The 12,769-nt window shown below is 38.6% G+C and overlaps 1 protein-coding gene across 1 annotated transcript in view; it reads right to left on the bottom strand.

Moving 5' to 3' along the window:
- tgfbr3 (transforming growth factor, beta receptor III) overlaps positions 1 to 5,278 on the bottom strand; it is a 76,277-nt gene extending 70,999 nt beyond the window's left edge. Inside the window, exons 1-2 of the mRNA XM_079349688.1 lie at positions 5,034 to 5,278; positions 574 to 741 (exon numbers count right to left, since the gene is read on the bottom strand). Coding sequence (XP_079205814.1) covers positions 574 to 634 — 61 coding nt within the window. The 5' untranslated portion in view covers positions 635 to 741; positions 5,034 to 5,278. The remainder of the gene's footprint in view (positions 1 to 573; positions 742 to 5,033) is intronic.
- Between the last annotated feature and the right edge of the window lie 7,491 nt (positions 5,279 to 12,769).

Genomic DNA, 12,769 nt, shown 5'->3' with positions numbered 1-12,769 from the left:
GACGTGCTGTTACCTCTCACTCATGCCTTGGTGAGAATCACCACATAGACATGTTGATGAGGTTTAAAACTGTCATTTTCATTGGAGGGGGCCTCCCATTAATATGACAAACTACATTTTTCAGTATTCACCTTGATAGCAGTTCACTTATTCTCTCGCTCTCACTTTGGGTTTGTCTGTTTGGCAGTCGTAAAATAACGAAGGATTTGGCAATATCTGAGTCTCATTCCAATCAATCTGACAGATACATGGAGGCCTGCAGAGTGTTTGTTGCTGAGATTGAACTTGTCTTTACAACTTGCACTTTCTTCAATGTAAATCCCCCTCAGTCTCAAACCTGACAAGCACTGTCTGGAAAGGCATGCTGGGAGCAACGGTGGAAAATCCCAGAGCATGGGGTAAAGTTGTGGTGTTCTAACAACATAGCACTCAGGGCTCAGTGTGTATTCAATATTATGTATCCTTGATACCAGAGTTGTATTGGGTTTGACAGAGAATGTAAACAAACAAAAATCTTACATTTCTGATCGTTCTTTGGTTCAAAGTGGGGCTAAGCAATGAGGAAACGCTTACCTGCAGATGTAAGGCAGCAGATTGCAAGAAGTAACAACATGATGTGGGATCTTCTTGCCATTCTGTATTTATCCGGCAGCTTCCAGAGTGAAAGAGAACGAGGAACAGGCCTTTCTCCTGCGTCTTCCTAAGGTTTCCCTCTGTGTGACGTAGGCTTCAGGAAGTCAGCTGCAAAGAGAACAAAAGTGGAGAAAGTCAACTAAATGAGGCAGGTTGTAGGGAGCATGGACAAACAGCAGGGAACTGGTCTCTGCTTAATAAAGCCTGTGGGAGTGATGTGATGAGACAAGAGAGGCAACAGTATGGAGAGAAGGGGATTAATCCAGGAGGGTTAATTAGGGGTCATGCATGCTTCAAAGGACCATGCTGCACACACCTTCCAGTTGCTCGTGGCCAGACAGAGTGTGTGAGGAGCGCAGGACAGCAGACTGCCTCACTGGGTGTGAAACACTTTGGAACATGCCACAGGTTATTAACAGACTTTAATTGAGAGCGTCAGGAAACAGTGAATGCTCCAGTGGGGGCTTGAGTAAGCAGCTTAGTTCCACCGTAGAAATCAGCATGACCTCGCCTGAGACTTTAACTTTATTAATCTAACCTCAAATCCTGACCACCATCATAGGACAAAAAGTTTATGTAATAGTGTTTAATCTTTTCCAACATGTAGATCTCCATAAAGGAAACAAGTTCCACATGAACAGTTGGACTGATAACAATGTGGGGTGATCAAAACTGAACAGCAGCTAGTATCTATACCAGTTGTCCCTTTTTTTGGGTCAAGGTGGGACTACTGAAGTCGATCCCAGACGTCATTTGGTGAGGGGCGGGATCTAGATTGGTCACCAGTCAATCACTGGGCTGATTGATGGCTCATCTGAAATGCTGTTTCATCTGTTTCAGTACTTATCCAACACCATCTATTAGTCAAAAGGAGGAAAATGTCTTTGACATTTATAGAACATGATGGGTGTCAGTCAATCGTGCTCTATGGAAACTGTAAGTGTGTCTCCTAGCAACTACGCCCTTCAGAAGTCAGTGGCTGCCATGGGAAAATCCCACCTTGGAGGATTGATACCCAGATGTCCTTTCCACAGATGTGTCGATAAATGGAAATGGAAAATTTTGCAGTCACTTCTTTTCCTTTTTACATTTAAACATTACATTAAGAAACAGTTTTTATACCTGAATGTTTGCAGATGAGAAATCAACCTTTAGCTTCTTTCTTCTGTTTAAAAGCATTAAACAGTATGTCAAATGAAATCTGTCATCTCTGTACTGAGGAATTTGAATAGCACTCGGCACATAGGCAACACAATATATTTGAATCAAGCCGCTGAGCATTGTCCGAGCCAACTTTTAGTAGATGTTTTAAATGTGGACTTGTTGCACTGAATATTAAACTTACTGTTTGACTAATATCAATGAGTCAACTTTTTTTAAAGTAAAGATTCCAGCTGGTACCAATAGATCTATTTTAATTTCCTGGTTCGACCAATAAATCAAGACATCATAAATCATTGCCATTGGAACCGATAGCGGTGAAGACAGAAGCAATGGATTTGAACAACACTGGATATGCAGCTTGGGAACACATTGTATATTTACAGTCTATTATCTCCAAAGTGATGCAATATCTTCCCCATTTTGAAAAGCTAAGCCTAGACGTTTTCAAAGCCTGAATCAGAGTTCAAAGTTGAGAGATCAAATTGTTAGCAGCTCATGCTGAAGAATAATTTTAAGACAGAATGTTTTCAACTCTGTCTTCTGTTTCTGTATCTTCTGTGTGTCCTGCACTGAAACACATTAGTTTATTATAAGACGAGACAAAGTTTATTTATTCCCACATACAGTAGATATCTTTGTCTATGGAACAACACTACTGTGAGTGCTACCCATGTGGTGAGGTTGCTGTGACCACACTTGCACCAGTTTGTGGTTTCGAAGGGTACATCCGTGACTAGTTCAGAACCATGTGGAGAGAAACAGATGCACACACCTATCTTGATCGTGGTGAACAGCAGAGCGTGATGCACAAATGAGGTGCATTGCTCTGCAGTGCAAGCTTCTTTACAGGACAAAGGGGCCTTTGAGTGCTGGGGCTGGGGAGTCTTTTTGGAGGATCATGACAAATATTACACTTCCAGCCTCTCTTTGATTTATGTCCCTTCTTGACCTTCATCTCCTCACAACCAAGCGAAGGTTAACTATGTGGCAAATTGCAATAGCTTACATGAGGCAAAGACCAACTCAAAGGGAAGTTCAAAAGTGAAAGGAAGCAGTATGCTCTGTTTGAATAAAAAAAAATGAATATATATATATATATATATATTCATTTTTTTAATATATATATGCATACATACAGCAGTTTAAGAAGAAAAGAACAGATTTCTACATCTTGTCTTGTTATATTGAGGCAGCAAAGCTTATTTTATTTAGTGTTCAGGTTTTCAGGTTTTCCTCCGAAAGCTCTGAGACACGGTGCTGGTTTTGTTGCAGCAACAACTCAAATCACCTCATGTGACTTCTCTTCAACCCTGACCGTCTAAGCCAAGCAACTATTTCACCCAAAGAAGATCTGGAAAGTACATCAGGACATGCAGACCCCAGACAGAACGTCCTGCACATAACCAAAACCAAGCTTCATGCTTGTGGTCTCGTCAATGTTTAAGGCCTGGCTCGTATCTGTGTCATCACGCATGAATATATACTCTAACTTTGAGCGTTGTTCCGCCTGTACGTTCATATGTTCCTGTAATCCCAAAGAATTTAAGAGAGCAGCAACACACACAGGAGGCGGTTTTCCATGCAGCATCTTGTTTTTACATGTTTCTTATCTGACAACGGTTAGCTTTATAAGTCATTCGATGTCCATGTGGTCGTATGAACTTCTGAATTCTCTTTAATGAGCTCAGTCTTCTCCTCTTTCAGTGTGACTGTGTTCAGGCTGAGCGTTAAAAAAAAAAAAAAAACCACCAAACCACCTACTTCTTCCATCACAGCGTACAACATCATCTCTGCCTTCTTTAGTCCAAACACAGCAAACATCCTTCACTGACCATAGAACCTGATATCTGTTTAAACACTTCTGCTTTCCACAGCTTCTAACATATAAGAATTTATAAGCTGCTGTGTGTTGTATCAATGTGCACAACCACTATATCACAAATATAAAACACGGTTTCAGGTGGCCACTATTGTGAAGCTGATATTGGCCAACAAACTTCATGTGCAGAACATACAGTGCAGAGAACAGAAAACCATGATTCACATTATCACAGTAAGTAATGCATCACTTGGTTTGTCCAGATGAGCATCCTCACTCAATAATGTGCAGAACTCTGTGCACAGTTTGCAGAAAATAAAGCAGAGTATCCCGGGAAATAGGTGATGGTCCACACATAAGCCAGGTGACGGTACATGATAAGTTTAGAACTCTCAATGGGATGTTGGAGTTCCATAAAACTACTTTTCTGAGGACCAGCAATATATGATGCAGAATGTGTGCAAATTTACTGAGAAAACGTTCATTACTACAGCTCAAATGTTAGTGTACGTCAGTCACTACAGTATTCAGTCACTAATAATGTGTGCTCTTTAAATCAGGTGACAGTATTGGCTTTAAAAATAAAATATCAGCCTGTTTACAGCAATGACAAATCAATTCATTGTTTCACTGACACCCAATGAATGAATAAATAAATAATCAATAGAATAAGTTATGCTGTGATGCTGCAACTCAAAACATATATGCCTCTTAGCCTAACACTGAAATGCTTCTTTTTTCATATCCAAGAACAGCTTCTTCTTTTTTTAGATCTTACAAGTTAATTACATTTGCATCAATAATGTGATGCCAATGTTAATCCCATGGTTCAGCACATCATATAAACTCTGCAGAGAATTGCAAAGCATATTGAAGTACAAGACAATAAAACTTGAGGACATCAGTGGTTAAACACAGCAAATCAACTCTTATTGGATGTCAATCTCTCGTGCAAATAAAGGCATTCCAGTTGGCCTATATGACAATACTGCGCTCTGTCAATCATCCCGAGTGAGCGCCTGGACTGCCCCAAACTGAGAGAGCATACTGATAGTGTGGCATGCTGCTTTCTCCTGGAGGACGTAAATGTCTTATTTCGAGCTGCATACACACTTTCTCAACAGTATTGAAGTTGACAATATGTCGACACGAGGACCGATAAGCTAATAACTTCAAGCAGGAGAGGAGGAAGGAAGGCTGACTGTCAGCGGCTTCCAGAGACAGATGTGCTCAGCTGGATTTACGGGCAAGCAGGGCAGGCAGGTCAGGGAAACTGGAGACTGGAGAGATTGTTTTTGATCATTTTCACACACACACACACCATGTTCAATCACGACATTTTAATTAACTATGCTCTTCTCGAAACAAGCCAGCATGTAAGTACAAACAACATAAGCTTGAGAACGAGCGGACGTACCATGCAGAGTCTCCAGAAAATGCCCAAGTGTAGTCGGCTGAAGTAAAAAGTCGCTCCGGTGGATGTGGATTTATAAAAGCTCGCTCCTCTCCTGGCTGGACGTTCACAGCATTCCGCTGTGTCGACGAAAAAAAACAGCAGTGGACGACGTTGACGTGTTATATTAGTAAACAAAAAGTGGACAAACAGCCCCTCTTGCTCAACTTTTAAACAGTTTACTACTATCTGTCTCCCTTTTAGTTGGGGCTTCATCTGGGGGCGGGGCTTAGAGGGAGGAGGCTGAGCTGTGTGCGCGAGCGAGCAGGGCTTGCTGCAGAGCTTCCCAAAGCAGGGTGCACGCTCTCCTCAGGAGGCCCCGCGAGAGTGTCGGAAGGTCCTTCAACCACTTGATCTTACCTGTGTATAAAAAACTGAGAGGTTGCATGACCTTGTGATGAAATGTTTTAGCCATCACCTCCCATTTTGTGCAGGAAACTCTAAAATGTTATTGTAAAGTTTTGTAGGTCATGTACTTTTATTACACAGATCTATACCTAAGGGCCCTTCAAGCTATGGATCTACAGTTTCGGGGTTCCTGATGCCAGATAATGTGAATGTTTGCCAAAGCAAGACTTTTGTCATTTATCATGTTGCTTAATGCAATTTCAATCATGAGGTCTCGGGGTCAAGGTAAAAGGCTCTTCATCTGTAAATGGACAATGATACCCACTTTCTTACACAGTTGATTTTAGTCAAATTGACTTTTAATCACCCATAATAATTTTATATTACACTGAGGTTACATGTCTCTAGGTTATCTGAATAAGTCAGCTGACACTTGAGTGTAGATGATTTAAATATCTGTCTCCATAGACAAAGAAAGGGCTGTATCTGTTAATAAGTGTGATAAATATCTGTCTTTTTAACTGACCTTGATGTTCATGTTGCTTTATGCTATTTGTGTAGCAAATGCAAGAGCATTTTCTTCACCTTAATTAGATTAAAGCAATAGTTTCCCCAGGAGATGATGCCCTGAGGCCAGAAAAGGTGCCCCAAAGTGTATTTTCACCTTTGTACTCAAAAAATCATTTAGGATCATTTAATGGATTGCTGGTTTGTAAACAGGCATATGCATTTTTTTTTAGTGAGGATCAATGAATTACTGCACCTTAGTCTTTCATTGCATGACTGTCAGTCCAGCGCACATAATTTAAATAATCATAAATACTTCTGGGTATTTAAAGGGAAGTTTTTTCTTGCCACGCTATGACGGATTAAGCTGGGCTCTAGTAATATAGCCATAAGTAAGGTCCTTTACCTGCTTTTTGTAAACATAACGATGAGCATGGTCTTGTTACCTGCTCTTTTGTTTAAGTTAACAGACAAAGAGGTCCTTTACCTGCTTTTTGTAAAGTGTCTTGAGATAACACCTGTTATGAATTGATGCTGTACAAATAAAGATTGAGATTGAGATGGTGGCATATAGTACTGCTGGAGTGCAACACCATTTATCATTGTGTTGTCAGTTAATCCCAGCCTTAGCCTGACGCTGAACAAAGTACATTAAAGAACTGCAGAGATTCAAAGAACCTGCATGCTTCGACGACTTTATATTAATTTCGAAGACACTTTTGTTCAAGTTGATGAACAATACATTTATTTGAACCTCAATAAAAATGAATTCAACCTCCTTTATGATTTATAAACGATGTACCCTTCCCTTTGTACCTTTCTGCTTTTGATTGTGAGAAGATGTTTGCAAAGGACAAATGTGATTAGGTATGGGACCCAATAAACATCCATGGAACAAGGCACCTCTCCCTTAATTACATTTTTGGTGGCTTCTAATATTAGGATGTAAAATATTTTTAAACCTTGAACAAGGCATTTTTGTCTCACACTTTCATCTGAGCACCCCACAGCCGCGATCACAAGCACTAAACTGTAAGCAGACTGATTTGTGTGTGAAAGCTCTCGTACCCTCCAGAACAAACACTGAGTTGCTTTGCTGTGATATCCGGCATCCACTAAAAAGGAGCTGTTGTGTGACAGTGTACAACATAAATGTCAGTGCAGTGATTTACCACTAATGAGATGACACCTGTGACAAGAGGGAAGGAAACTTTTGTTGTGGAAAACACACAAAAAACCACTGATGTGGTGCTTTTGAGAGTTGACAAGGAAACGCTCAAAGGGATCAAATTATTTTACATCTCATACATATGCATGTCTCAGTTAAAGTGCTCCACTTTGTTTATTTACACTGTGTTAGGGTTGTGAGTACAGCTGAGACGAAGGGGACTAGAAAGCCTATAAAGGTGCATCAAAGAGACGTGCAATCTGAAGCATCTTCACTTTCCATTAATGTAACTCCACTCCTTGGGTTTGTATTGACCTACTTGATTGCATGAGCTGTCAAGTTCAACAATGCTCTGTCAGATATGATGGTATGAGTGCCACCAAGTATTACTTCAGTAAATAACAAATGATCTCAGTACTTGGTTGGATTTAATTACAGACAAAAAAAACTTCTGCATTTTTTAAACAATTGATGAGCAAGATGTGTGCACATTTGTTGGCTATACAGTGCAGGGCTGGATGGTACCATTAACTCATTCATTGTTTGCTGGTGTGATCAGTAGGAGGCCTATGCATGCCCCAGAAAAACTGAAACAGTGTTGAAGGCAGACCTTTTATCCTGATGCTACATATACTGTTGTTGAGGCATAAACTGACACACTAAAATAGTGACATTTTCCGTTAAAGTGAGTGCGATTGACAACTAAATGGATCGATTGATTGAATGATTGTGACACAAAGACACTCAAAAGGATTCAAAATCAAATCTCCGCAGGGAAGAGTACCAAAAGGCAGGTTTATTCACTTTAGTTTGACAAGATAGTCCAAAGAAAAGACAAGTAAACAAATCCAAAGGAGCAGGGAACATGAGCGAGGACACGCAGGGCTCGAACGCATAGACAATCAGGGGACAATGAGACACAGGTGAGTTCAATCAGGGCGGGGCTGCCACAGCATGATCTAGAAGACAGAGACAATGATAATACAACAAAGAAGGAAGAAACAGGGAAAAAAACACATGAATATGGATGGAGACTTTTTCATTGGCATCGCAAATAATTGTTGTACTGAGTGACTTTACATTGTATATATATTTGAGTATAAACAGTATTTTCCCGAAATAAATCTGTTGTGGTTTTAAAACCAATATTTGCAGCTAGATAGTATTTAACAAACCAGGACTCTGCTTTAATTTCTCCATTAAGACCTAGAGACAAACTGTCACTAATACAAGCAGCAGGATTGTTTCCTTGATTAGTAGGAATAACCTACTTTGCATGCAAATTTCTCTTTATTTAAGTAATGTTACAGTGTTGTAAGAGAATTCCCTTTGCTTTGTCCCTGATCCAACAACACCAAATATTTAATCTGGGCAGTGAACGTTGTTGGACAACTGTGGGCGTAGCCAGAGAAAGGGGGAATCTGCTGTTTCATACTTACTCAAACACTCAACAGCCACACACAAAAAATGCAAATCTAGAGTAAAAACTTTGGTCCAGCTGGCTCTGTGACTTTGAACAGGACAGTTTTCTCACATGGTCTCACTTTGATTGAAAATACCTCAGAAGCAGGAAAGATGAGATGAAATTCAATGTTGTACACCACTTTTATTTTCTTTTTTATGTCCTAAATCAAAGCAGAAACACATCTGAATTCTATTCAAATGTAGAGATTTCCCTTTAATTCATTTCAAAACAAAACCACATGCTGGTGGACCACTCCAAGCATCTTTGAAGAGACTCCCCGTCTTTTAGCAGCAACATATGGGGCACGTCAGGAATAAGCTAAAGTTGAGAAAAAAATAATAACACACATATTTTGTGTCAAACTGCCTTAGTCTTTTTCAGATTTCCTTAAATTTAGACAGATTTGAAAAATACTCTTTGAACAATAAGGCCATCTCTGTCAGCACCTCCCACCTCCCGCCCTATTTGTACACCGAGTACTAACCAAAGTGGGCCAAACAGGGATTTTAAAGTGCCCTCATGTGTATTGTAGGTTGGGAGTATTGTAAATCATGAATTTCTCTCTCAATCAGTAAGATATTATCCCACACAACCAATGCAGTATGTGATGTAGTTTCTTATAAGTTATGAAAATGAAAAATATACAAATCAATTCAGAAAAAAGTTGCAAAAGCAGTGATGAAAGGATCCTTTTCTGAAGTAGCAACAAATGGCAGAGGATTGAGATATACAGTATATATATATGTACATGTGTACATACATACATACATACACACACACACACACACACACACACACATATATATATATATACTGTACATTGATCACATTTTAAAAGCATTTTGGTTCGTGTGTGCATCCCATGTTCAGAGGCTGTAGTATTCCAAATGGACAGTCTGGGTTCAAGTCCGATCTGTGACTCTCTCTTTGTCCCTGATTTCTGCTATCTTTACAATATAGGCAAAACATGTTTTTTTAAATAATATAGCACTTGTAAAAAAAAAAAAAGTGCTACTACTTTGATCAAATATACCACAGATTAGCAGCAAGAGTTTTCTATGTGTTAATGATGCTTCTTTTTTCCGTTATTTGGGTGGAGGAGTTTTTATTTATCCATTCGAAAACAAATAGCCGTTGTTACTCCTCACATTTGAAACATCAGGGGGCAGATCCTTTTCCTAAATGACCTCCTCCCTTTTGAAAAAGCTTCCTGTCATTGTCATGGGACGAACAATGTGTGAGTGTTTATGGTTCTGATTCAAAAGACATACAGGACATGTGACAATCTGATTTACAACCCATTCATTTCACTTTCTAAATCTCCCACACAAACGTGACTGCCTCAAATATACAATAAACCACAGAATAGAGTGTCAATAAAGATAACATAATTTTGGGGGTTGAAACTGTGGATGACCTGAAATTGAAGAATTGTTTGGACTCTGAGAAAGAAAAACACCCCATCAGTTACGTGAGTTATGGGGGCTTCCTCTGACAGATTGTATAAAAGGATCATACACAGTTTACAATGCAGGCTGCAATAAAATTGATTCCAGCTTTTTCCTTAAGCATGCAGTTAATGTACAGTCTCTTCTTGGATGTATTAGACTAAACACTTCATAACAGTCTCGGCCTACACAGCCTTCCTGTGTTTGGTCTGAGAGTGAAATAACTTTGTGTTATAAGGCGTACTTTCTTTTGTTTTTAAAACTGAAAAATATTTTAGTCTATCTCTTTAAAGCCATCATTCCGACCATTTATACTATCTTTTGGTGGATAATTTACACAACAAATGTTTTTGCAGATGGCTCCATCTTGTGGTCAAAAGTGTGAATAATTTAGGATGAGGAATTTAATCCTGTGAGAAACTTTAATAATTCTGCAAGATGAAATGTAATTTGACACTCTGTTATTAAACATGTTTCATACACATTGGGAAACACACATGCACAAACAGGATCTGATAGGCATGCACTAATGGACCCAATTCCACAGGCTAAGCTAATGACGCCCAGTTTCTGTTGAATGTTACTATAGTCGAGTAACAACTGGCAAATCTAATTTTCTTATTTTGCACTGGACTCTTGGAACAAAAGTCTCCTTGAGGTCAATCAACTTTTTGTTTTTGGACATTTTAGAAACACAATGTCAAACTTCCCAATCTCTATTTGTTTTAATAAGTGTTACTATTTGTTTCGATAAGTGTTACTTTATTTATTGCTGCTCATTATTTTAGGACTTTTTAGGCTTTTTCTTCTTATTCACTTATTCCATCTAATTGTCTCAGCCTCTGAGAAATCCCCCAGTCTGTTGATTTCAATGAACTTGTATTCATCTGTCTTCTTGTTATTTTAATGCAGTATTATTGATTCTGTAATGACTCAATGCCATGGAATATGAGTGTTTTTCCTCAATAATCTCTTGAGTACAACTAAAGGTCGAATGAATTAAACAGATATATAAAATGCAGAGTTTTAATGCAGAGCAGTACTCGGATACAACAAAGTGTAAGTTTAGGGTGCTCTTTTGATAGGGATGTGTGCAGTCATAAAAAAACAAAAACAAGAAAAACTCAGAGGCTCTGTAGCCTATCGGTTAGTTTGCACGCCCCATTCAGAGACTAAAGTCCTCGAAAGCAGGCAGTCTGACTTCATGTTTGGTGTAAAATGTGCTCTCCTTCACATCATTAAGCAAAGCTTTGTAATAGTTTTAGCCTCGCTTTGTCTGTCTTTCAAAATGTTCAAATACTTTGGATGATTTTTCTTCACTGTCACTGACTGAAATTTCTTTTTCAGTCTGTCTCTCCAAACCTTTGTTCTAAAAACCAGGACACCACTTTTGCAGTCTCCTGATTGGTTATCAGATAATTCTTTTTTCAGATAATTTTTCCTTCATAGAGGTTGTTGTTTTGTTTTGTTTTACTAAACTTTATAAACAGCAAACAAAGTCCAAGTATTATAGAGACAGACACACTGAGTAACTTAATGTGTTGATCATGTATTTTTCTGTGCTCATATATTTTATTTGCTTTTATGTATTTATTTATTTTAACCGGAAGTCCCTTTGACATTAAAAATCTCTTCCACAAGAGAGATCTGGCCGAGGAAGCAACCAAAGCCAATCACAAACTCCTTAAAAGGCAATGTAATACATGGGAAAAATGGAAAAATCGCAAACATTTTAAAACAGTATTATAAGTAGCCTAGAAAGGACATGTTGTCTTTCATGACATACAGCCACAGGCCTCTGTCTGTCACCACCTTTTTTATGATGCTCTCAAATGTTGTTAGGGATGTCAGTGTCAGTATTGTAGCTCTTTTTGCTCTCCATGGTGCATTGTAAAAAAATGGAATTTTTCCCCAGATCTGTCAGTCTGTGAAGAGCAACATACTCAGGAAATGATAAGACCAGCAGTCTTGTATCCTTTTGAAACACTGCATATACTCTTCTTGCAGGTTTTATTGATAGAGGGCCTTTGTGCTCTTCAGTGCTGTTCTTTACCAAGCTAGTTTATCTGATTACGTTCAGTAATGACTGTATGTACAGGTGTATGAAAACTACAGAACTCACTCCACTGTATACTCAACATTCTGCTAAGATGCTTGATATCTTTTTGATTCAAGAATGTATTTTATTTCAAATCAGCTGAAATTACTGATTCTTATTACTTGTCAGCTGAATTGGGCTTTAGTTTCTTCAAAGACAGTGCTGTGGTTCAGCAAAGATGATCTACATAACAATATATCTTAAAATCATGTACTCAAATGAATACACGTAAAAATACTGTAAAAAATGAACATGCTTTTGGGAAAGGTCTATGGAGGTAAATCTGTGCCATTGGATTTTGAATTCGAATTTTTAACACTGAAACTGTTTTGCCTCAAAATCAGACTTTGAATTTTAAAAGGCATTGAATTTCTAGCACTGATTTTTTTCAATAATAAAAAAATAAATGCAAAAAAAATTCGACGTATTTAAAAAAAAATCCAGTATAAAAAAATCGACGTATTAAAAAATTCTGTGTCAAAAAATTCACAGTAAACATCCGGGTATCCAAAGAGGAGCAAATCATCTAACGTCCAGCCAATCAAGTTACCCTCCATTGGTCATGTGACGCCAAAAACGCCGGCTCAGATCGCTCAGAGCCATAGACTGTAAAAATAAGAGCCATAACTCTTAAAACTCATAACTCAGAGCCATAACCCCTCTTTG

Source organism: Symphodus melops, assembly GCF_947650265.1.
Source record: "Symphodus melops genome assembly, chromosome: 8".
In the NCBI taxonomy this organism is placed as follows: domain Eukaryota; kingdom Metazoa; phylum Chordata; class Actinopteri; order Labriformes; family Labridae; genus Symphodus; species Symphodus melops.
This window is presented reverse-complemented; position numbering and strand designations above follow the sequence as displayed.